At 39.2% G+C, this 26025-nt stretch overlaps 1 protein-coding gene across 14 annotated transcripts in view; it reads right to left on the reverse strand.

Moving 5' to 3' along the window:
* The window catches only part of MGAT5 (alpha-1,6-mannosylglycoprotein 6-beta-N-acetylglucosaminyltransferase), a 321573-nt gene that overhangs the window by 84086 nt on the left and 211462 nt on the right, over positions 1 to 26025 (reverse strand). For all 14 annotated transcript variants that reach the window (XM_016164010.2, XM_016163995.2, XM_016164007.2 and 11 more), the window contains one exon: positions 18601 to 18734. In XM_016164010.2, coding sequence (XP_016019496.1) covers positions 18601 to 18734 — 134 coding nt within the window. The remainder of the gene's footprint in view (positions 1 to 18600; positions 18735 to 26025) is intronic.

Here is a 26025-nt window from a genome sequence, read left to right on the forward strand (position 1 = left end):
TACCAACCAATAACCAGAACTTTGGAGGGAGCAGGGCTGAATCAGTGGTTCTCAACAGGTGTGGGGGCGCTGTCAGCAGGGCATGCACCATCTGATCCAGCTCTAGCTATGTTCGCCGTCCAATTGGGTAAAAGAGTTGGGGGCAAAACGAAGGAACATTACTCCAACCTTATACCTCCTTAAAGAATTACAAAAGATGGATGGAATAAGAATAAAAAAGGAAGCTCACTGGGATCTAACACATCGCCAAAAGCCAGCTGCCACAAAGAACAATGTCAGGTCTACGGAACAGACTATTCTGGAAGAGAAAAGGCATTTTACTCTGGATCGCTCATCATCTGAGTTCTAAAATTTCTCTGTTTTAACACTTGACCAAAGGAGAAAGCAGCCCCATGCCCTCATCAAATGTTTTGTTTCTTGTGCTTACAATTTTAAAAGGAATTTCACCGAAAGGCAACAATCAGAAAACAATTCTCTCTTGATGAAACAGACCCTCCTCCTACACATTCACTCTACCCAGATAAATCTGTTTCTCAAGATGACCTTGCAGAGGCCCCACAATATCAAATGAAGCCACTTCTCTGCCTGACTCTGACCTGAAAAGAAGAGCTGAAAGTAGCTTAAATGGAGAGAGACTTGACATTCAGGAAAATCCGCACAGTGAATATTCATTCAACACAACCATATTCATTTACAGGTGGGTGATAAACAAGCGGAGGAAGTTGGGTCCTTTCTCCAGTTCTGGTTTTCTCAAAACTCAGGAGCTCGTTCCCAGGCAGGGAGCTCCACAGAAGCCCTTTGAGAGAAGCAGGGCCTAGGAATCTGAAGCGCCAGGCCCTGCTCTCCAACTCTCTGAGTGAAGATGAACAAGGGGGGCACTGGCAGAAAGCCCCGAACGGCCAACGGACATAAATACTGTGTTATCACCATCCGGCCTCCCAAGCTTTTGCCTAATGGGGGTGACAGAACAAGGAGATAATAGGGTTGTGACTGGGAAGTTGTGCTAGGTCTCGCCAATCTGTTATTTCATTTCTGTGTTTTTGAACACGTGCCCAGAGGCAATGGCACTGGCTGCAGTTGGCTGGAAAGTAAATTATTGAATAAATTCTACTGCCAACAAAAGGTAATCGTTGCTTTTTTTTTTAAATTATTTTTTGAGGAGCTAGGGGGAGGAGATTTGAAGGTTTATGGGGGCAGGGAAGAGAGCCTTCATGAATTCTAAATGTCAATGAGACAGCGTTAAATATTTCTTTGTAAAACCTGGTTAATTGTAAAAATTTTGACGCTTTTGAAATCTCACACTTTTGAGACTGTGTTTTTCATCTTTAGAAAATATATGTGATGACTAAAGCTTCATGCTTTGATACCTGTCTGTAACTCCATGATCTAGACTCTATGTTGGAACTTTAAAAAAAAGTAATCTAGCATCTAAAACATTTAACACATCTTATTTCACATTATAATACACTCAGGTGTAGCAAAAAATAAAATGATCATTAAACTCGAAAAAGAAAAAAATACTCATGTATGTATATATTTTTGTGTCAAAGATTCCCATAGTTTCTAGTTTAGAGGAATGAGGAGTAAATAATCTATTCAAAAAATTGTGAGAAATGGCACTTGTATTCTGACTATAATTTGGTACTAAATCAACTTTGACACTATATGAAGAATGAATTCTGCACACGAGCTCCCCTTCAAGTTTTCATCCAAACACTTTATTTCAACGTCTCTCTTGTCTGGAGATGTTAACTTGAGAATCGACAACCTGCAAGTGCAGTTTCAGGACCTCAGATGAGACTTAAGGAGAAAGAGCAGAAGTGCTAACAAATAGCACTGCCACATTTCATGAGCACTGGAAAGACACCCTCTCCCCCCATATTTTTTTCCGAGGTAACTCTGAACCTGTCACAGGATGCTGAGTGTCGGCAACTTGAAGGATTGCTCACCTGTGACTTGGCCTGTGGTTACTTCCAAGAGCTAGCCAGCAGCGAGTACCTCCCTGGTGATATCCTAAAATTGCTTATAATAAATCAAAAGCCAAAAGTACAGGAAAATCGAAGAAATCTCATCATAAATGAGACACAGGAAATTCTGTACTTTTGGAGATCACTCCATCGCAAGAGATCAACAAATGTGTTTTTAAAAAATGTCTGATATTTGAGTTCTGACTATGTGCTGAGTTCTGTGCTATGTGTTTTCTAGTGACTGTTTCATTTTATCTTCATGAAAACCTGATAACATGTTTGTATAGAGAGTTAAACTGCCCATGTACACATGCTACAATGTTGGGATTCAGAGTCAGACCAGCTGGTTCCAGAGCCCACACTCCTTAAAGCACTTCTAGTATACAGTCTCGTAGTCTAAATATTTATTTTCTGGGCTCTGTGAACTACAGTAGTAAACATGCTTCAGACAAAAATAATGTTACAAGGCAGACCAAAAACACATGAAAAGACCCAGGGAAAAAAATATACATACATAGTATTACCTCAATTTCTTGAGCAACTTATGCTATATGTATATGGGACCAAACTGATTTTTTTACAGGGACAAACTAGAAGGGATTTGCTAAACATTAACAATAGACTTAAAATAATTTAGGACAAGCATTTATATTAAGAAAAGCATTATTTTAAGCATTCTGGAAGTGCCTATTTACAAATGACTATAAATCAGCTTGATGAGTTTCCTGAGTACATTACAGTGATGACTTCTTTTAAGAACTAATGTTACTTCAGCTTGAATAATTCATTCAATGACAAACAATTTAGAGCATTCTTTCTACAAACCAAGTTATATGCTAGGTATTGAGGGATTATAACATAAAGACAAGTTTCCGCCCTTACAGAGCTTACAAACTAATTTAATAAATGAAGTATATATTATATCTACCAAGCAGTAATAAGGTCTTCTCTTAAAATGAAATTTAAAAATTTTATTCAAATAGACCTTTTTTTCAATTGTATAACTTTCTGAGGTCTGTTTTTCTACCACTAAGTCCTAAACATCTTTAAGAAATGCAAATATTTGTTTTGACAGGTTGTCTGCTGGCCTTTAAACACAGCTGGTCCTACAGTGTTGGGTCCCCCTTGCTACAAGGTCACCAAGGACAGAAACCCCAGAACCAGCCTGGACTCCATCCACAGCCAATCATCAAGTCCTGAGGATGTCAACTTCTCAGAAATCTCTCAACTCCTTTCCGCCTCTTTGTCTTTCTTAGCTCTGGCCCCATCAATTTTTATCAAGACTTCTACAACAGATTTTTCTTTTCTCTAAATAGAAACAGGGTTTGTTTTTGTTTGTTTGTTCCTGATTATAATAGAAATACATTCTCAGTATAAAACTTTTCCCAGGGAATAGAAAAAAAGATATAAGGAAAATAAAGATGTCATCCATCAGCTTACCACCTAGAAATAACCACTATTAAAGAGCTTTTATCTTCCGGATTAATGAATCTTTTTTATCCTCTAATCAAAATTGGATCCTACTATACCTACTCTTTTGGGAACGTTTCTCACAGTGTGTCACAGGTATCCTTCTGGGTTAATGACCACGCTCATCATTGCTTGTTAAAGTAGCACAACACCTCTCAGTGCCTGAGCTCATTCCATGAGGTAGAATGCCCCCATTCTGGGCTGCCAGCATTACTTTGTGAACTAATTGCCTTTTCTCTCCAAGCCATGCAATTTTGTTCCTTCGGGTGGTTGGACTGGCGCCAGTCCTGACCCCGGGACTCCTTCTCTCCCCTCGGCTCCAAGGATGGGTACATAATCCAGAGGACTCTACCTGACTAAGGCTCAGCTGAAAGATGGGTTTATGATCCAAGTCTGGCCAATCACAGTTGGTCCAGTACTAGTCAGAGCTACTTTGAAAGTCAATGTCTTTCTGCTACAGTCACAAAGCTGACAGGGTAGAAGTCAAGAGCTGTAGTCATCTATGTGCCCATTTGAGGACAGTCTGACTGAGAATGATGCCAATCCAAAGAAATGCAAAGCCAAGATATGGAGAGAATAAAGATATCTTCCAGGCTCTGAATCCAGTTCTTCCTAAAGCCGGATTTAACTCCTAGCGACTAGAGCCAAGAAACCCTTGTGACCAAGCCAATATGACAGAAATCCTGCCTAATACGCCCTACTACAGGACACTTAGGATGTTTCCAATTCTTAACTTCATCTATATCAATGAATATCATAGAACATCACATACTTGTAAACTGCAGTGGATTTCTAAGTAGTCTCCATAACTTCAGCTTTGCCCTTTTCTCCCTTTCTCTCTGCTAACTCCAATGCATTCTCTTTGTTGCTTGACAAGGTATTCATTGAAGCAAATATGTGACTACGGCAGGGACCAGCATATCTATCATTCTGGCTTCATTTCAGATCACCCTCTGATTGATACTTCTGTGCCATGATGACCCACTTGGGGTTTTCAAAGCCATGTTTTTCTATCTCCTCATGCTGATATCTGTCTGGCACATCTGTCACTTCCTTCTCCTCCCTTTAAGTCTCCACTCCCATCACCTCACAGTTGGAGAGATTCCCTAATCCATAAAACTGAGACAAGTACTCCTCCTCTTATACTATGAAGCATTAGAGCCCTCATCACACATCACTATCTCCCCCAAGGGACTATGTGCGATTTGAGGGCTGAGCCAAGTTTTTACATGTCTCTGACTTCCCAAAGTCCAGAGCATGAGTAAGTCAATGAGAAGTGCTTAATTAACTGCTGTGACTGACTTTGTAGGTGGGTCTACATTACCAGGCAGTGGAGGTTATGCCTAAACTACTTCCAGCATTATGTTCTTTGCCCAAAAGCTCCAAAACCAAAGCCTATTTTCCATGAGATTAATCACTAGTCAAGGCACTTCATCATTCTATCCCAGGACCTAGCTCAGGCCTGGTATAGTATAGATGTTAAATAAATATTTACTGAATTGGTAAATTAACATATCTTTTTATTTTGGTCACAAAGTTGATACTGGGAAAAATCAGTGTTACAGACTTTTAAAATTCTAACATCACTAGTTGCTAAATACCATCATTCAAGTTATGGTCAAGATGGCGGAGTAGGTAAACACTGTGCTTGCCTCTTCTTATGACATCAAAATTACAATTAAACTACAAAACTATCATTGAGAATCACCTGAAGTTTGAATGAACAGAAGTCCTACAACTAAGGACATATAGAAGAAGTCACATTGACATTGGTAGGAAGGGCGGAGACACAGAATGGGCTGGTCCCACCCCCACATACTGCAGTCAAAAATCAGGGGGGGAATGCTTGGCTGTGGAGGGCTCCCATGAGGAGTTAGGGGTCCCAGCCCCATAACGGGCTCTTGAGCCCAGGGCTCCAGTGCCAGAAGGAGAAGTCCCCATGATTTCTGTCTGTGAAAACCAGCAGAGACTGTGGTTGAGTAAGATGGAAGGTTCCTGGAGTTCCATACATTCCTCTTAAAGGGCCCAGCAATGGATTTACTTGCTGACAGACTCACTCACTCTGAGCCGCAGTGCTGGGGCAGCAGCTTGAAAGGTGCCAGGGATATACAGGGAGGAACTGAATTATCTGGCATCAGGGCAACTTTCTTCCAAACAGAAGTGCTGGAAGAGGCCATTACTCCTTTGCTAAGCCCCTCAACCCAGCGTACAGATGAAGGTGGCCGCCATATCTGAGTCTCCACCAACCTAGCTAACATGGTTTCACCTTGCCCTGGTGATTCCCTGAGGCTCTGCCTCACCCAATTTGTGGGACCAGCCGCACCAGTTCCAGTGGCTTTTCCATGCAAATTGCCTAACTTGGCTCATGCCAGTGACCTTCTTAAAATCTCTCAAAGGTTCATAAACTACAAACAAGAAGCTTCTGGACTCGGCATGCCATATATCTCTTGCTAAGCAGCCTCAAGCCCAGAACTACAGCAGTTGGCCTGGGTTCACAGCTTAGCCTCTTCCAGGAACCTCCAAGCCCAGCACAAGTAGCAACCACTGGCAGATCACTCTGTAGCTCACACCAAGTGGCCCCAGGCAAGGCACAGGCAGAAGCTGACCTTGGCCAGCAACAGAGGTCCTCCTGAGAGACTCCAGCTTCAGACCACACCAGAGCACCATTCAACTACCTCTCAAACAAACAAACAAAAACCCAACCAATGGACAAACTGGGCAGGCACCAGAGCCCTGCTAAAGCAAATCCTGCTCCATATGGTTGGCCCCTACACAACAGTTCCTTCACTGTAGTCATGACCAGTCCTCACAACCAATCAGCCCAAGGGTCAATTCCTTCCACTGATGTGCAAACAGCAACTAAAGCTCAACTACGATAGGAGGGCAACCCACACAAGAGACAAATCTGAAGCATCTAGCTCAAGTGAGCAGGGAGACTACACTACTGGGTGCCACAGGACATCTATTACATAAGGCCACTCTATCAAGACCGAGAGACATAGCAGCTCTACCTAATACAAAGAAGCAAACACAGAGAGACTTCCAAAATTGGGAGACAAATAAACATGTCCAAAATAAAAGGACAGAATAAAGCTCCAGAAAAAAAAAAAACTAAACAAAATGGAGAAAAGACTATGTATAGAGTTCAAAACACTGGTTATAAGAATGCACAATGATCTTAGTGAGAATTTTAACAAAGAAACAGGAAACATAAAAAAGAAACAGTTGGAAATGAAGAATACAATAACTGAAAAGAAAAACACATTAGAGTGAATCAACAGTAGATTAGATGGGGCAGAGGATCGAATCAGTGATTTAGAAGATAAGGTAGCAGAAAACACCCAGACAGCTTATAGAAAAATGAATCCAAAAAAATGAGGATAGTTTCAGAAGCCTTTGGGACAATATCAAGCGAACCAACATTTATATCATAGAAATATAAGAAGAAGAGAGAAAGCAGGGAATTGAAAACCTATTTGAAGAAATAATGACAGAAAACTTCCCTAACCTGGTGAAGGAAATAGACATACAAGCCCAAGAAGTGCAGAGTCTCAAACAAGATAGACCCGAACTAAGGCACATCATAAGTTAAATGCCAAAGGTTAAAGACCAAGAGAAAATCTTAAAAGTAGCAAGAGAAAAGCAGTTAGTTACATACGAAAGGGAGCTCCCATAAGACTGTCAGTCGATTTCTCAACAGCACTTTGCAGCACAGAAGGGACTGTCAGGAAATACTCAAAGTGATGAAAAGCCAAAACCTACAACCAAAACTATTCTACCCCGGAAAGCTATCATTTAGAATCGAAGGACAGACAAAGAGCTTCCCAGACAAAAAAAAGCTAAAGGAGTTCATCATCACCAACCTAGTATTACAGGAAATGTTAGAGGGAAATTTTTAAGAAGAAGGAAAAAGAAAAAAAAAAACGATAAAAATATAAATATTAAAATAGCAATAACTACATATCCAACAACAATTACTTTAAATGTAAATGATTTAAATGCCTCAATCGAAAGACATAGGATGGCTGAATGAATAAGAAAACAAAACCCTCACCTATGCTGCTTATAAGAGACTCACGTCAGATCAAAAGACACGCATAGACTCAAAGTAAAGGGAAGGGGAAAATATTTCATAAAAAGGGAAGTGAAAAAAAAAAAAGCACTGGGCAGCAATACTTATAACAGACAAAATAGACTTTAAAACAAAGGCTTTAACGAGAGACAAAGCAGGACCCAGTGATCCCACTTCTGAGTATTTATCTGAAGAAACCCAAAACACTACTTTGAAGGGACATGTGCATTCATGTGTGTTCATTACAGTATTATTTACAATAGTCAATATATGGCGGATACTTGCATGTCCATCAATGGATGAATGGATAAAGTCGAGGTGGTACATTTATACAATGGAATATCACTTAGCCATAAAAAGAATGAAATATTGCCATCTGTGACAACATGGATGGACTGAGAGGGTATTGGCTGAGTAGAGTAAGTCAGAGCAAGACAAATATGTGATTTCACTTACATGTAGAATCTAGAGAACAGGAAAAATGAACGAACAAAACAAATTTCGTAGGTACAGAGAGGGTTGTGATAGTTGTTGGATGGGATGGGAGGCTTAGGGAGATGGGTAAAGGAGGAAGGAAATTAAAAGGTACAAATTGGTTGTTACAAGATAGTCATGGAGATGTAGAATATTGCATGGGAAACATGTAGTATTGTAACAACTATGTATGCCAGATGAGTACTAGCTTTAACGGGGTGATCACTTTGCAAGTTATATAAATGTCTAATCACTGATGTAATATTGTATATCAACTGTAATTGAAAAAAAACATCAAGTACCATCATTCATTCAACATCAGCACATTTACTGAGCACTTACTAAGAGCCAGGCAACAACTCACCACTTAAGGATATACCAGTGAACTGAACAAGCATGCATGAAGCTCCCTTTGGTGAGCTTTTATTAGGCTGAGGAGACAGGTAGTACATAAATATTCAATGTTACAGATAAAAAAGAAATAAACATAGTTTGTTGACCAATATTGAACTCTAGCTGATGATTTCATGCTAAAACATCTATAGATTAAGTGTATAAAAAGGTGGATTGATGGCTGGAGAGAAGACAGACATGGATTGATATGTCATAGAACACACAAGGCAAACTGTTAGTTATAGAGTGTAAGTTGTAGGTTTCTATTGTACATTTCTGTATCGTTATAGAGTGTAAGTTGTAGATTTCTATCGTACATTTCTGTATCGTACATTTCTTTTTTGTATATTTGAGAAATTTTGTTAAAATGAGGAAGAATATTGGCTGCCATCACATTCACATTGTTAATTTGGATTCCCATAATAATGAAACTGACATGATAGAAAAAATTTTATTGAAAAATAAAGTTATGCACACAAGAAGTAATTTTATTTTAAAAACTATACACAGATAGTGATGTTATGCTTTGGATTTTTTTCAAATGGTGGTGATACTAAGCTCTTAGAGAGAAACAAGGCTGGGATGCAGGATAGAGAAACTACTGTAAACAATTGAGTTGAAAGATAGGTGCCTGAACCGTTGACAGAAGACAAATCAGAATAAATTTTTCAGGTGTCAAAAAACAATTTCTGAGGAAAGGACTTCTTAGCAGAATATCACTCCTGAAGGCTGAGACTCAGACTGAAGAAGAAATTGCCAAGGCTGATCCTATTACACACTGGTCTACATAGAAGTGTAGAGTCTCCTGGTCCAAGTTAAAGGCCAAAAAAGGCAGTTTAAATCACAAATAACTCTCTTAACTTGTCAGGTCCTAAAAATAAAACCATACATGGAAGCAACTGATCCTTACCCGAAGCCAAGAGGTTTTGTCATTTGCATGAAAGAGAACTATCTGGTTTCTAAAATTCCTTGTTTTGTCAGGCAAAACTTTTAGTCTACAGGCCACTATACAATCCGATCATGCAAATAAACATGGCCAGAAGCCCCAAACCCTTGGAGAAATTCAGACTTAGAATGTCAATGACAGCAGCTCCTAAAAACCCAGCCATGTAAATAAATTCTGTGGGAAGACAAAGAGAACAACATGAGGCCGCAGGCCTCAAAAAGCTTCTGTAATCTTAAATTTGTACAAAACTTTTTATTTCTCTCTACATTGTTACATGGATTAAAAACAGAATAGGCATTATTGTTCAATTTAACTTAGTAGATAAACATTTTCTGAATGCCTACTATGTGCCAGGCATTCTTCAAAGTGTTGAGTTTCAGCAAAGAACAAAACAGACAAAACTCCTACTATACTAATATATGCCTCAGATTCCAGGGGAGAAAAAAAATAAACAAAAGTAAGTAAAGCATAAATGCTGGCTGGTAATACAGGAATGGAGGGAAATAAAGCATTTGAAATGGCGGACGGCACTGAAGTGACATCTGAGTTAAAGACCTGCAGAATAAGATATGGAACTCTAACGAATAACTAAGAATGTTCTGGAAGATGGAATAATCCATCCAAAGGTCCTAAGATAGGCATGAGCCTGGCCCATCCAAGAAACAGCAAGGAGGCTAGGAAGCAGTGAGCAAGAAGACATGTAAGAGATGAGGCCAGACAAGGTGTGGGGTTAGACTACGCCAAGCCTTGAGGCCACTGGGATGACTTATCTTTCCCTACAGCAAGACACCACAGCATTGTGAGCACAGGAGTGTCATGATCTGACTTACATTTTAATTAACTCCATTTTGTAGTTCGGTCTATTTGTTCTTTATTCATTAATTCAACAGATATTTATAACCAGTGATGTTGCCACTTCAGGCACTGAGGACTAAGCAGTGATCATGCTTGTCGGGCTCGCCAAGTGGGCTCTGGTCTGGAACATAGGTGCTGTGAGAGCCATAGAGCAGGGGAGCCTGATTCAAGGAGAGAAGACTTTCCTGGGGATACAACAGCTCCCTGAAGGATGAGCAGGTTGGTGGGGAGTGAAGGACAGGAGGTCCTAGACAAGGGAACAGCACACGAAATGGCCTGGATGTAAGACAGAACTTGGCACCTGGGAGAAACCTAAAAGCCAAAAGGAGGTGAGGCAACCCTAGAAAGGCCGGCAGGGACTAGATGGTGCAAAAATCATGATAGGAGTTCAGATTCAGGACCTAGTGTCCTCCTGAAAGGCTCCCAAAGCACAAAGGCATTCATTTGAGAAAAGAGAAGATGAAGCTCAACAGGTATCTTTCAATCTCTCAGTCATGAGCACAGGGGACAGAATGAACTGTGGGCTGTGACAGTGCTGTATTCAAATCTCAGTTTTGCCACTATCTTGGGCAGGCTACTTTAAACTTCTGACACGTAACTTGAATAACAGAGACTAAACGAGATGACATATGTCAAATACAGGCACAAAGCTGGTGGTTAGTAATTAAGGATTTGCTTTTGTGTGGCCCCTCTCTCACCAAATCCTAAACCTAATTTGATGAACTACAACTCGTACCAATTAGCCCTTCACCTGTATAGCCTTTTAACAAAGTCATGAACCCTTTCTTCAATGTTTGACCTAGAATTCTCAAAGGAGAGAGAACACTAGAAGTGTTGTTAGCTAAAGAGGCACAATTTGGAGAACTGGTTGGCTCTATTTTGCAATTACCATGGAGGTCACGAAGTGAGGCATTCCCTCCCCTGCATTGCTTTCCTTTCCATTAATAATTTAGCCCACAAAATGGGTTTTTGTAATTGGTCTTCATTCTTCCTTCCTCCTCTACATAACCTCTGCTCTAGCCTACAATGTCTCCTCATTGTGAACAGAGGTGACCAACGGAGTTTGCTCAATGAAGAGGGTGTTCCCATAATGTAGGCCATTCAACTTGAAAACCGGGATGAATTGGTCACCCTACTGTGAACCAATGCTTTAAGACATCTCCCTGCCAGAAGTCAGTGATAGAAAACACAGGATATGCTTTGTTTCTATGTTGAGGTCCCCTCTCCCCTATTCAACTGGGTCTGTAATTTCAAAAGTGGAAGTATGATAAAGCCTCATTTTTGTTTATATGCCTCCTGTCCCATAAAGAAGTAAGATTCTGGAGAGCAGACACTTTGGCATTCCACAAGGCCTGGCACACAGTAGATGGTCAGGAGACATATATGACAGAATAAACAACCAAAAAGTATTCCAACCTAAGTCTCACAATGAACAAACAAATAAACTCAGGCTTAGTCACTTCTTTAGCCCTTATTAAGGAACACCTTAGGGAGATTGGGGGGAGGGAGTGTTTAAAAAGACAGGTTAGAGGTGAAATCCCCAATCCCCAATCTGTTCTTTACTCAACTTCATTATTTCTCCCTGTCTTTTCTGATCCAAATTTCCACATGTACTAAGAAACACTGAATATTACACAGCCTTCGCTATAACTACAGATTGTGAGCATCCAACAGGCAAATTCTTTCATGTTTCATACTGTAAATGATAACTGAAACACTACAGGTACTCAAAAAATTAGAATAAACCCCTACAACCAGACTTGGCCTAGAGAATAAGGAAATTTTCTATGATAGTGATATGAATACTGAGCTGGTTAGGAGACAGACTACTAAACATTGTTCAAAGTTTTCAACTGTATAATATAAGTCTGAAATGAAACTTGACTGAAACCAAGAATAAGGAATCTGATAATCCCTGCTATTGCTACTCTGAGGCAGTCTCCAGGGAAAGAGAGGAAAAAATTCAGTTAGATAAAGATGTTTTACTTCTGCCAATGTTTTCACATAAGCCAGATGTAGTTGTGGGAGTGTGTCATGCAGGTAGATAATCAGAACTATTGAAATACTAGATAACTCAAGGAGCAAATCATCACCTTAGGATTTTATTTTCTCTTCTAAATGGTATAGGCAAATGCCTTGTTTATTTTATTTTTCTGTTGTGGGCAGATTTCTTTGATTTTGAAGTATAACACACCCTATTTGAGACTGAGAAAAAAGATATTGCCTTCGGGAATAAAGGTAGGACGCACAGCAGACTTAAGGCCACCGACTGAAATGATGCCTAAATACAGGGCCCAGCCAAGCCCCTGGCAAGCTCAGAAAAAGCAATAATTAATTCTTAACAAGAAATCACAAAAACAGCCCCAAATAAATACAAATTAGGAGCTAGTCACTTGATGGACTATAAAACAGATTTGGAAAACATGGGTTTACAAGAACCTTGAAAAGTTTTGATATATTAAGTGGAAGAAAAGGAGATACAAAATTTTAGTATGTATGTTAAATCTATGCAAAAATGCATGCAAAGTGGAGAACCAGAGGAGAGAAAGAGCAATTAGGAGATCGTTTTATAAACTATATAAATGTCTAACCAAGGTACTGTATACTTGAAACTAATAAAATAAAATGTATGCATGTAAAAGATAATAATGCTTACATTAGGATATGGGAGACATTTTTGGTGGGGGAGGCTTTCTTTATTTTTACAAGAGGATGATATTTCTTTTTACATTTCGTTGGAAGATGAGGTCATTTAAATAGAGTTTTAAAGAAAAAAATTTTTGCTACCAGGGTGATTTGAAGGAGGCAGGCTGTCTGGTGAGGTTGGGGCCAGGACCCAGGGAGGGATGAGGTAGGGGAAGCAAAGGGCAGCGGGGCCCAAGATCCAAGGGTCTTAAATATTTTGCTATGAACTTTGGACCTGACACCACAGGCAAAGAGAAGGCCCCACAGTCATCAAGAAGGAACAGCTCTGTCTCAGCTGAGCTTTCAACAGGTGGCTCTGGTGGCAGGAGGAAGGCCTTAGTGCCTAGCTCAGAGGCCAGGCTAGAGTGTGGACAAGAGGTGAAAGCAGGGATGAAGGGCCTCCTGTGAGAAAGGAACAACTGAACTCCAAATTCTTGGAAAAAACCATCACTCATACATCTAGTTACACAGCTTTAGTATTTTCTGACCACTCAGTTGTTCCCCATAGAAGCTGCTTCGAAAGGTATCAGAAAAAGTCTATGCTAACGCTATGCGTGAAATTGCCTTACTGCAGACAGAAAACCAAAGATGATATAGTTCCAGTGAAATTCTGAGATTTGGGGCAAAACAATAAAGAAAACCCACGCTTTTCAACTTGTAGAAACCCCATCAAGTTTGCGAGGAAAATGAGTTAGAGAAGAAAATCATACTTAAAATGAAAAGTGTACTCCAAACATTTGAGAGCAAGTATGTTCTGGTCAGGAGTACCTTTTTCATGGCTCCTAAAAATGCTTCACAATTGGTGCTTTTTTCTCTTTCTTTATCCTCCTGCTGGACTCTTTCTGACCAGGCTTCCCCATCCTCTCTCCGCATTCCGCAAATGTCAGAACACTGCTAAATCTCAAAGACAGACCGCTGTACTTGAAGATGACTTGATTCTACAACACTGTTTCCGTGGTCTTCGAACTTTCACCCATCAGTAAAGACTAAGCACACTCGCAAAACACATGCATACTTACATATCAATTAGATAATGATTACTATCAGCCCATATATTAAGTACAAGTAAATTTGTTTCATTTTTTTCAAAATTAATAAGAACAAACTATAACTTCTGACGCTTTCTTACTGAAAGATACGGTCATGCACTTTAGACCACTAGATTAGCCACAGTTTCCCAAAGGGTGAGTGAATGGAAGATTCTGCGGGAAAAGACAGGACTGGGTTGGGCTGGGCCCCACCCCTTTGTCATGTGGGAAGGAAGGGCCCGGCCCCTCTGTGGGTAGCCCCAGGGAAGAAATGAGCAAGAGTCACTGGTTTCTGCTGTGAATTCTCTGATATTTCTCACTATGATAAAGGGTGTCAAAATGCTTCATTTCTCTATTTTCTCCATGTAAGGCAGCCTCATCCATGAAGGATTTTCCCATCAACCTGATACTTGATGGATATAACAAGCATTGAGGATCTCGACCTTGCTCCATTTTATCTCATTAGGAATTATACGATACTGATTTTCTAATTCCTCGATCCTTTTGCATTTATTAGCTATGATTTCTCCATGATTAACAACTTTCTCTAATCAATTATCTGATTGCCATCAAATACAATTTGTCTTAGAAAATCAGGATCAAAGCTGGGCTCGTTCGATTTTTCAGAGTAATGAAGTGGTATCCTGGCAATTTGCAAAGGTGATCAATTGATTTTGTGGGTTTTTCTTATTTGAAGTATCATGGATTCTGATGAATCCACAAGTTATTTGTAATTGGTTTGATTTCATGCAGTCCTTATTCTTTTTGATGCTCTAACTACCCCATTGTTGACTCTTATGTGTCCTTCTGACTCCACCCCACTGGTCTGCCTTAGCCCTCCTTGCTTTCTGACACTGCAAGATGCCCCATCTTGCACATTTCCTGCCCTTAACTTGGAATCAACTATTTATTTGAGCAGGAGGATCCTTTTAGTGGGAAAGGTATTTGGAGAATCCCAGTCTTAGTGCTAAAATTACTCCTTGCTAGTGAGTTGTCTTTACTTCTGGTCCTTTTCAAAGTAGAGAACTGGAAAATGTTTTGAAGAGCAAAAAAATAAGTTCGTATGGATATTTCCTACTCAAGTTGAATGTTATATACAGTCATTACTTGAATTCTTTAAAAACCCATTTCCCATTAAGAAAAAGTGCAGCTTACTGCCAGTATTAATTTAATTTTATATAAACACACTCTTTGAAGTTGAAGCAAATCTGACTGGTTTTCAATCTGAAAATAAAATATAAAAACTGTCCTTGTAGTTATTTCTAAAGAGAACTTGTCTCTAATCCTAATGTAAAAGAAATGTATATGATGATCAGTATTTAATCATTTTTTTAATGTGGTAAATTTCAAAGCATAGACCACAAGTGGAATACCACACAAAAATATCGCATTTCTCTCTTGATCTTGTCACCATTGTCATCGTGGGAGCAGCAAACTTTGCAGCAATAGGTTGGATTCTGTTTCCTTGATGCTGCTGGTGTGCTCTTGGGGAAATAATGTCTTCCAGACAGGCGAAGAGGTGGGACATCACCAGAGCACAGACAACTTCGAAGGCACTGTGCCCTGGCTTGTGACGCTTTTCCAGTGTTCTGTCAACCAACGTCAGTCTGAAGTTTACATGGCTGATTGTGTGCTCAGGATTATCCTTCTTGAACAGGATGTAGGAGTTCAGCGCTATAATGTTTAGGTGGTGGCAAAAGAATTTCTCATACCAAAATTTGTGCCTTTTGCGCTCAGTCGGATAAGAAGTGAGAATCTGATCAGCCAATGCCACTGCTACTATATTCTCGTTATAATCCACAATGACACATAGCTTCTTAGTTTTTTCTCTCCATTTCTGTTGTCTACTTCAATCACAGTACCATTGTGGAATGGTACTGTGGAGGTGATCCTGTCACCTCCTTCCTGTCACACCAATTCAGTGCCGTAAGTTCACCAGAGAATCTGGCTATAGTTGTCCCCTTTGAATCCTTTTTTTCAGGTAATTTGGCATTCATTTTCTGTTCAAATGAGCTGTTCCAATTGCATCAGTCCTGTTTTGATGCAGTCCTCTGAAAAGTATGGGAGATCTATGGCAAATTCTGGGGGTAATTACAGTTAGGACTATAATCTGCTATTTATCTTGGGGTAAATGCTGCCGCCGCAAGTGCTGCTGGTGAATATTCTCAGGGCAAATGGGAAAAAGGTTAATTTCTCCCCCTTTCTTATATACTGAAAATGTTGGTTCTTACAGTGTACCTGCAATGGTTTCGAATAACAATACAAATATTTCCCACTGTGAATATACGGTCCAAAGATTGTGTCTTAAAGTCACTTCAAGTAATCATTTTCCATGTTTGAGAGATTAACACCAACCTGATATATCACTAGGCTTGTTCCGTGTTTTTTTTTTTAATCTGTTTTCAGCTGTTAGTGAACACTTTTCTCTTTCTGTTTTAAATTATGTAAAACATTTACATGGTTCCAAAGTCAAAATAAGATACCTTATTTGAATAAAATAAGAGACATCTACTTTCTACGCCTGACCCTGCACACCCTTCCTCCAGTGACAGTCACTTTTATTAGCTTGTTACTTATGTTTTCATATTTCTTTTGAAAACACAAGCAAAATCATACACATTGACGTATACACATACACTCCTCCATATCCTTCTTGTGTATAAGATAGAAACTCCACACACTGCCCTGTGCTTAGGTTTTTGTCACTCGATATATCCTGGACATCTCCCCCAGAGCAGTGGAGACCTTGGTCACGGCTTTCCACAGGTACGTCGTACTTCACTCTGTCAGTGGACCCTGGAATTGATTCACTCAGCTCCCTCTTAGGAACTTTGGGATAGTTCCAGTCGTTGCCTATTATAAACAATGCCACAATAAATGGCCTTTGCACACTCCAGTTCTTATTTTTGCTCACAGATCTTTGGAATAGAGTCCTAGTTATGATCTGCTCGGTCAAAGGAAAGATAGATGCATTCGTAGTTTGGCTAGATGGTGACACATACCTTCCCACAGTAAGTACTACACTACATTCCCACCACTAGAGTGGGAAAAGACTGCTTTCTCTGAGCCACACCACTAAAATAGCTGTGCTAACAAATTTTGTGATGCTGGTCAATCGATATGTGGGGCATGGTATCTTGGTGCAGTTTGAAATGCATTTCTCTTCATTGTGAGTGAGGTTAACGTTTTCAAATGGTTGAACAATGAATTTCTTTTTTTCCCCCTATGAACTAGCAGTGGCTCTTGCTCATTTTTGTATTGGATTGTACAGGTTTCTTCATTTTTAAAAAGTTAGCTCTTTATATATCAGTGACACTAACCTCCTGCTACAAAATTTGCTTACGGTGCTATTGTTGTCATACAGGCTTTTTTTTTTTTTTTTTTTTTTTTTTTAAGGATCGTCAAATGTATTGGTCTTCCCCATGATTCCCATGGAATCCTGAGTTAGTCAGGATACTCAACTCATTTCCCAAGTCAATAGGAATTAACCTGTTTCATCTTCAATTAAGCTGTAAGCAGTGAATTTCTTTTAATTCAATCAACCAATACTGCAAAAATCCTCCATTCATGGACAACAAAATAGTCTTTACAGGACTCTGAACTCTAACACTCTAAAAGAGAACTTTATACTTTCTAGAAAAGTTTCCTATTTCTGCTCCCTAGATATAGAAAAACACCATCTCGTCGAGGGCTTACACATATAACATTCTGGCAATTCGGGCCATTTTAGACACAGCTAACATTTTTTCATTTGATGTAGTGTGGAGGTCACGTCTTAGGTTATTTTGTACGACCTCATCCCAGCCCCTCAAAATTACACATGCCTTACCATGCTGACCAGCCATCTGTCCCCTAACATGTCATGTATTAGTTTATCCCCTAAACTGTGCCCCAGGGACAAGCTGCAATAGCAGGATGACATAGCACCAGGAACAATGTTTACCAAACATATTAACAAGCTCTCACAAATCTCTCTGAGCTAAAAAGAACATTTAAACATGAGCCGATTGTTAAAATTAACCCTAATTCTCCCTTCTCGTACCTCACACCCAGGGATTAGTCCAATGTGTCTGCAGTTACAATTAGTGAACCTGAAAAAAAGGGTCACCTTCAAGTGGCTGGATACAAAGATGTGAGGCAACCACAGGAGAAAAAATAGGGCAGTAGTCCCTTGGGTTGTAACTCAACAAAGGAAACAGATTCGGATCTCAGATCTGGATTAAAATTATCTGATAATTTTGAAAAATTATAAAACAGCATTTTTAAAAGTTCAATTTAAAAAAGATACCTTTTTGCTTTGAAAAGTATGATGCTTAAATTAAGGTTTCATTATTTGGAAAGTGTATGGACATGGGAGACCTCATTCCTCATCACCAATCAAGTAAACCCCAAACAGCATCCATGTGGCATGAAATGGGTTTAGTGCTTGCCGATCCAGAGTCAACCCAAAGCCCTTTCTCAAATGGTTTCTGGTGATACTTCATATTGAACGCTTTTCTCCAAAAACATTTCTAAGGCTTTTCACAAAATGACCACATAATCTTTCGACTGCAATTTTAAAAAATTCAGTTATTTCCAAGGTTCAATAGCACACATTTCTTCAGGTAAGGGCCCTGGGAATCATAACCAAAAATACATGGCCATCTAATCTCTTTTCCCATTTATCTTTGGTAGCATTCTGGAAAGCAGAGGTAAAACACAAATACTCACGGAACATGGTGTAAAACTGCTGTGGGTTCAGATTCCATTTTCCCCAGGGGGTCTTGTGACCTTTAGACTGGGCATAGTTAGCATGGTTAAACTCTGGCTCAGTGCCAAATGAGTCCAGGACTCGGAGCATGCACCTAAAAGAAAAAAAAGTGCCATGGGTAAAAATACCACCTTGACCGCAAAGTTCAAAAAGTTGAAGCTTTAACCTCCTTTCAAAGATTACTAAAAATGGACAGATACTTTTAAGTAGAACTGCTACTGGACAGGAATTGAGAGGTTTTAGAATAGCTTGTATATCAAACATTCCCATGTGTGACTTTGGAGCCTAGACCAATGCACAGCAGATATAATAGGCATCAGATTAGTTGACGAATCCCAGAAGATCACTCTAATACCAGTGTAATATAAAGTTCCCAAAAGCTGAAACTGCAGACTGCATGTTCACTTCTGTACCCCTAACCAGGGCTGAGCATACAGTGCTGTCTAATGAACAGAAAGAAAGAACTACCATTTTTAGAGGTTGCTATGGTCTAAAAGTATATATCCACCAAAATTCATATGTTGAAATCCTAATTCCCAAAGGTGATAGTATTAGTGGATGGGGCATTTGGGGGGTGCTAGGTCGTGAGAGTATAGCCCTCATAAATAAGATTAGTGCTATTATAAAAGAGACCCCACAGAGCTCCCTAGCCCCTTCCATACTGTGATGATACAAGGAGTCTGATGACCTGGATGATGGGCCTCACCCAATCATGCTAGCACCCTGATCTTGGACTTCCAGTTTCTAGAACTGTGAGCAAGAAATGTTTGTTGTTGACGAGCTCCCCAGCCCATGGTATTATATTATAGCAGCCTGAATAGACTAAGATGGCGGTCTTATTTTACTTAAAGCACATGGCATTCCTTATCACTTTGAACAATCATTCAGTATTTTCACCAATTAATTAAGAGTATGTGATTTCAGGTAAAGCTTAAAATCCTGCTCAATAGACAGTGGTGATTTTTACATATTTAATGGTAGCAGAATATTATCACTTTCTCCCACAGCCTGAGAAGTGAAACTGAAGGTGTTAGATTTGGCTGTTCCACCAAAGCCTCAGAACAGGGCCAACCAAATCTGGTCTGCTGCCCATTTATGTACGGCCTTCGAATGACCTTTACATTTTTAGATGGTTAAAAAATATATTTATGATGTGTAAAAATTGTATGAAATTAGATTTTCAAATAAAATAAAGTTTGATTTGAACATAGCCACATAGAGTTGTTTACATATCATCTGTGGCTGCTCTCACACAACAGAAGTGGAATGAGACAGAAACAGAGACCATATGGCTGGTAAAGCCTAAAATATTTACTATCTGGCCCTTTACAAGAAAAGCCTGCGGACCACTGCTTTAAAGTACACATAGAATGACCAATCAGAAGAAAGGAATCAATAATGAAACAGGATTTATTCATTTTGTTTACATTTATTTCATTACTGATTTTCAAAACATTGATGAAAAAAGATCATCCCTGGCCAATAAAAATGGCACTGTTTTCTGTTGTTATGTATCAATAATACTTCTGAATAGCTCTTACTGGACTAATAAACATAAAAGTTAATCAAGATTAAAGCCCACATTTTAGCATCAGATGACAGCAATGGCTTTCAAGTATCTGATTCAGTTTCTTTCTTCCCTTTTCCACTATTAGGGAGCCATTCTTCTGACTTTTATATCAATGTGTGATTCAGGAAAAAAAAGGCAAACACCAGATTGGATTTTCCAGGAAGAGCAATAGTAAATTGCTATTTTCGTGTGATGATTTTTCTCATCAGAGATCATCATCATTTGTCTAGACAAGGAAGAAAAGAAAAGAAAGAGGAAAGAGGGTATGTCAAGACCAGAAAGTGAAATACAAGCTGACTGTAGAGAGCACTTCTGTGTTTTTGGGTTCCTGTGTGGCTCTCAAGGCACAAGCTATCATCATAGCGACAATTTTCACAATATCAACTAGAATGTGTAATCAGCCTGGCAGCCAATATGTGCACAGAAACAGCATCCACAGAGTCCAGGAAAAAGTAAGCTAGGGACTCCAGGAACAGATCTATGCATGTTTTTCCAGCTCTTTGAATAGTTCAGAGTAATAATAAAACATTCCCAGGTCTTAGAGTTTTCCTTTTAAAATAAGATGCAAAAGGAACTGGTTGGAGCCAGTATATTTTCTTCTGAGAAAGATGGCAGTGCTCAGGAAACAGCAGGGATGATAGTGGCAGCTCTGCAGGAGGGCCCTGCGAGGGGCTGGAACACACTCTGACAGGTGGGGCCGTGGAAGGTTCAGCTCCTGCTAGAGGAACAGAGCTGGGATTCAAGGACGACAGCTCTCTGTGCAGACACAGCAGGGAGAAAAACGGCAAACAGGGCACCGCACCCTTGTCATAAGGAACCTTTGCCTTGAAGGCTCCTGGTGTTTCCACTTATTTGCAATGAACTCTAACAGTTCATGTTCCTCTCTACCTTTGACTTGTGACTCTATTTTTATCTTGGAGTTTTATTGGTGTTATTTTCAGTTTGGATAATTAAATCAAACTCTAAAGTGTAAAGATGCCTGGTAGTGTCCTAAGTCCTGAAAGCTTGGACTTTTATAAAGTGCCTAGATGTCTGCTAAGTGGTGTTGATGTTGGACTTGTTTCCAACGGAAGGCTACAGAATGGAGGATCCCATGTCTCAGATACTTGTAATTCTACATCCTTATGCTTGAATCTTCAATTTTGGAACTGTTTTTTTTGTTGTTGTTGTTTTTTTTAAGCTTCCTTGGGTTTGTTTTATAACCAGAGGCAGGAGACTGATCTCTGTCTATGATAGAGAGTTTTTCTTCTTCAATCACTTTCTATATCTGTGTGTTTTGGATCTGCGTTTGTGTTGTTAATACTTATGTCCTTCCTCTAATGTCTTTTACATGTCTGGAACATCAGGAACAGACTGATGACTTTAAAAGATATTTGCCTTGCTGCCTGAGCAGCTGGGCCTCTTAACAGGCTCACTGCAGTAAGGCTAAAGACTCCTGGAACATTCTCTCTGCTCTAAGCCACACTATCATGCGATGATGCTCACAATCTCCTTCCCAGGACCTACTTTTTAATTTGGAGCTGACATAAAACATAGTACATCTTAGACTATTTGCCTCTCACCTTTGTGTGTGTTCTCAATGCTTAACAAAGACCTCATACGAAGCAAGGTGGGTATAAGTTTTGCAGTACCTAGCAGTATACTAGTCAGGTGTAGGTATTTAATAAATGTTTAATTGAATTTCCTGGGTCCCTACATAAACTAGACAGAACTTATAAAGATCAACATTTTCCAAGATCAATAGGGCTCAAGGGTTTGCTCCTCAATGAAAAATCATATAACATTGCATTTAATGAATTCATACCATCTATCATTAACCAAGATGACTATAACAACCCTGAGAATTTCTAATCTGCAAATAAAGAGAAATGGCCAAGAAACTTTCTAGAGGATCCACTTGGCCTTCTAATAAAATCCCAGCTTCTCACACAAAGACATAAGGTATTAACAGACCTCCTGCCAGCTAATATCACTAACACAGGTCATTTATTAAAGGAAGGAAGGATAAACATTACACCTTCCATAAACCCCCCCTCTAAGATGGTGCCTTTCATCCAACAAGAATTAAATACCAGTCAACGGTGACCATTTTAATAATGAAATCGTCCTTTTTAATTGACCTAAACACTACCACTGAGGATATTTTTCCATCCAAACAGCCCTTCTTAATGGCGAGGATATGTGAGTCTCAGGATGCTTGCAATACCCGGTTCCTTTTCTACATTTATCAGATGCCTGTCATTTGCAAAATGCCAGAGCACAGCAGTGCTACGTTTCTTTCTCTTTTTTTTAATGCTGTAGCTATAAAGAAAAAAAAATGTTTTTTGAAAAATTACAGGAAACACGGCAGAGTGAGAGACAACCTCAGATCTCTCCCCTTGAAACAATGAGCTGAACATCTAAAACTCAACAAAAAACACCCAAACTGCACACCAGCACGTCTGAGGGACGGATCTGTGCATAAGAGCTACCACAGGTCAGAACCCCCAGGCGTCAGGTGGTGGACTTAGAGAAATGAAGAAGCTGCCTCTTGCAGCCACTGGATCTCCCTGCAGGAGGAGGGAGAGAGAAGGTGTGACGACTTCCCTGATCAGACTGCCTAGAAGTGCCAGAACTTCTAGCAGCTGGCACCAGGACCCAGTTATCAGGGCAGAAAGCAGAGAAGCAGGACGGGACCGCAGAGAAACAACAGTTAATTTTTACTGGCCCCGGTTGCAAAACCGAGGTTGAGCCGCAGCCACCAACTCCCAAACCAGAGGGCCCCTTCCCCCATACCCTCAGAGACAGATCATGGAGGAGCCCCAGGGGAATTTGAGCACATGCTGGCGAAACTGTTGTTAACACTAACAGGGACTGAAACTGAGAGTAGCAAGTATGATTAAACATCTGCAAGAAAATAAAAAGGACATTTAGGCTTTATGAAGCAGGGATCCAAGACGCTTAGATATCATCTACTAGAAACCAAAAAGCGCCTTCTTTGCAGCAGGCTAAAGAAAGGCCTTTATATAATAAATCTTCTTTTGGAAAAACAACAGAATACACTCCCATAAATGCCCACGCAGAGAAATAGTCCATTAAACACCATGAAGAACCAAGGTGACAAGGTATCTCAGAAAGAAAGAGAAAAATCTCCAGAAAATACATTCATAGACTTAGAAATATGTGACTTAAATGACAGAGAATTCAGAGTGGTACTTCTGAAAAAAACTCAATGAGATCCAAAACGACTCAAATCAACAACTTTATGAATTGAAAAGACAACTGAATGAGCAGAGCAAAGAAACTGAAACCCTCAAGGAATCAAATAGAACTTCTGGAGATAAAGAACATACTGCGAGTTGAAAAACGAAATAGCAAACTTGGGAAATAGAATCAACCAAATGGAGGAAAGGATCAGGGATATTGAAGACAGAAATCTAGAAATAAATCAGAAGGAAGAAGAGAGAAACCAAAGAATGAAAAATAAGGAAAGAGAAATACAAGAACTAGCTGATATCATCAGGAGAGGAAACATAAGAATAATGCGTATAATCAAAGGCAAGAAAAAGGAGCAGGGACTAGAAAACATTTTCAGACAAATAGATGAGAATTTCCCAAATCTAAGGAATGAGCTGGAGCTTAGAATTCAAGAAGATAACAGAACACACAATGATCTCAACCAAAAAAAGGCCTTCGCCAAGACACATTGTATTAAAGTTATCAAAAATCAATGACAGAGACAGGATTATTAAGGCAGCCAGGGAAAAGTAAATGGTAACCTATAAAGGAAAACCAATTAGATTATCATTGGACTTCTCAGTGCAAACTTTACAAGCCAGAAAGGAATAGAATCAAATACATGAACTATTAAGTGAAAGGAACTACCAGCCTAGAATAATTTATCCAGCTAAGCTCTCCTTTAGATATGAAGGAGAAATTAAGACCTTTCCGGACCCTACAAAAATTGAGAGTATTCTCCACTATGAAGCCTGCGCTACAGGAATAGTGAAAGGGATCAGGTAACCTAAAATAAAATAACAAAACAAAACAAAAAAATACATAATTAGGAGTAGTAAAGTGACTATCAGGCAAATAGAAGCAGAGGAGTGCAACCCTTACTAAGAACAGAGCATTATAAGTTTAAATAATAAGAAGAGAATTGCTATAGCAATATAGTAATGAATGTTCAGCATACATAGGGACAAAATGAGATACCAATGACTGAAAAGGGGAGAATATAAAGATCCAAATTTGCAAAGAAGAAAGGAAATTAAGGCATGTGTAGAAGAAAATGGATGACTGTATATATATAACTATCCTTTACATATTCATAATGGTAACCACATACCAAAGATTCGGAACTTAAATATATGAGATAAAACAAAAAGAACCAGAGGGAAAACCCACAAAAGCCAACCAAAATAAAGAAAACAGAAACACAAGACAAGGAAGCGATGGAAATACTGAGCTACCAAAAAGCAAAAGATAAAATGGCTTAAGATCTCATATTTCAATAATCACCCAAAATGTAAACTCACCAATAAAAGGCATGATGGGTAAAAAAAACTAAAACGAAACAAAACCCAACCATATGCTTCCTTCGGGAGACACATCTCAGCTCCAACGACAAATATAGACTCAAAGTGAAAGGGTGGAAAATGATATTTCAACCAAATAGTATTCAGAGAAAAGTGGGAGTAGTGGTACTAATATCGGATGAAATAGACTTCAAAATAGAAACGGTAAAGAAAGATACTGAGGGACACTTTATAAAGATAAAGGTAATCATGCACCAAGAAGATATAACACTTATTAATCTCTATGTTCCTGATCAGGGATCCCTGAAGTATGTAAAGCAATTACTAACAGAATTAAAGGGAGAAACAGAACAAAACACTATAGTTGTAGGGGACCTAAATACCCCACTGTCGGATATGGACAGATCATCCAAACAGAAAATCAATAAGGAAATAACATCCTTAAATGACATATTAGACCAACTGGACATAATTGACATTTACAGAGCCTTCCATCCCAAAACAGCTGCTTATACATTCTTCTGTAGTGCACATGGAACATTCTCAAGAATCGACCACATACTGGGACACAGAAATAGCCTCAACAAATATCAGAAGGTTGAAATCATACCAACTATATTCTCTGATCATAATGCTTTGAAACTGGAGATCAACTGCAAAAAGAAATCAGGGAGAATCACAAATACAAGGAGATTAAACAACATGCTACTGAAGAATAACTGGGTCAGGGAGGAAATAAAAAGAGAGATTAAGAGATACATAGAAACAAATGATAATGACAGTACAACCTATTAAAACTTTTGAGACATGGCAAAAGCGGTCATAAGAGGAAAGTTCATATCATTACAGGACTATCTCCAAAAGCAAGAACGAGCCCAAATAAACAACCTAATGCTTCATCTTAAAAAATTAGAAAAGGAAGAACAAATGAAGCCTAAAGTCAGTAGAAGGAAAGAAATAATAAAAATTAGAGCAGAAGTAAATGAAATTGAAAACAAACAAAAAATAGAAAAATAAATGCAACAGAGATTTGGTTCTTTGAGAAGCTTAATAAAACTGACAAACTCCTGGCTAAACTCACTAAAGAAAAAAGAGAAAGAATACAAATAAACAAAATCAGGGATGAAAGAGGGGAAATTACGACTGACATTACAGAAATACAAAGGACCGTGCAAGAAAACTATGAAAAAGTATATAATAATAAATTTAATAACCTAGAAAAAAATGGACCAGTATTTAGAAAGATACAATCTTCCTAGACTGAATCAAGAAAATCTGGAAAATCTAAATAGACCGAT

This window comes from Rousettus aegyptiacus, unplaced genomic scaffold, assembly GCF_014176215.1.
Source record: "Rousettus aegyptiacus isolate mRouAeg1 unplaced genomic scaffold, mRouAeg1.p scaffold_m13_p_2, whole genome shotgun sequence".
Classification (NCBI taxonomy): Eukaryota; Metazoa; Chordata; class Mammalia; order Chiroptera; family Pteropodidae; genus Rousettus; species Rousettus aegyptiacus.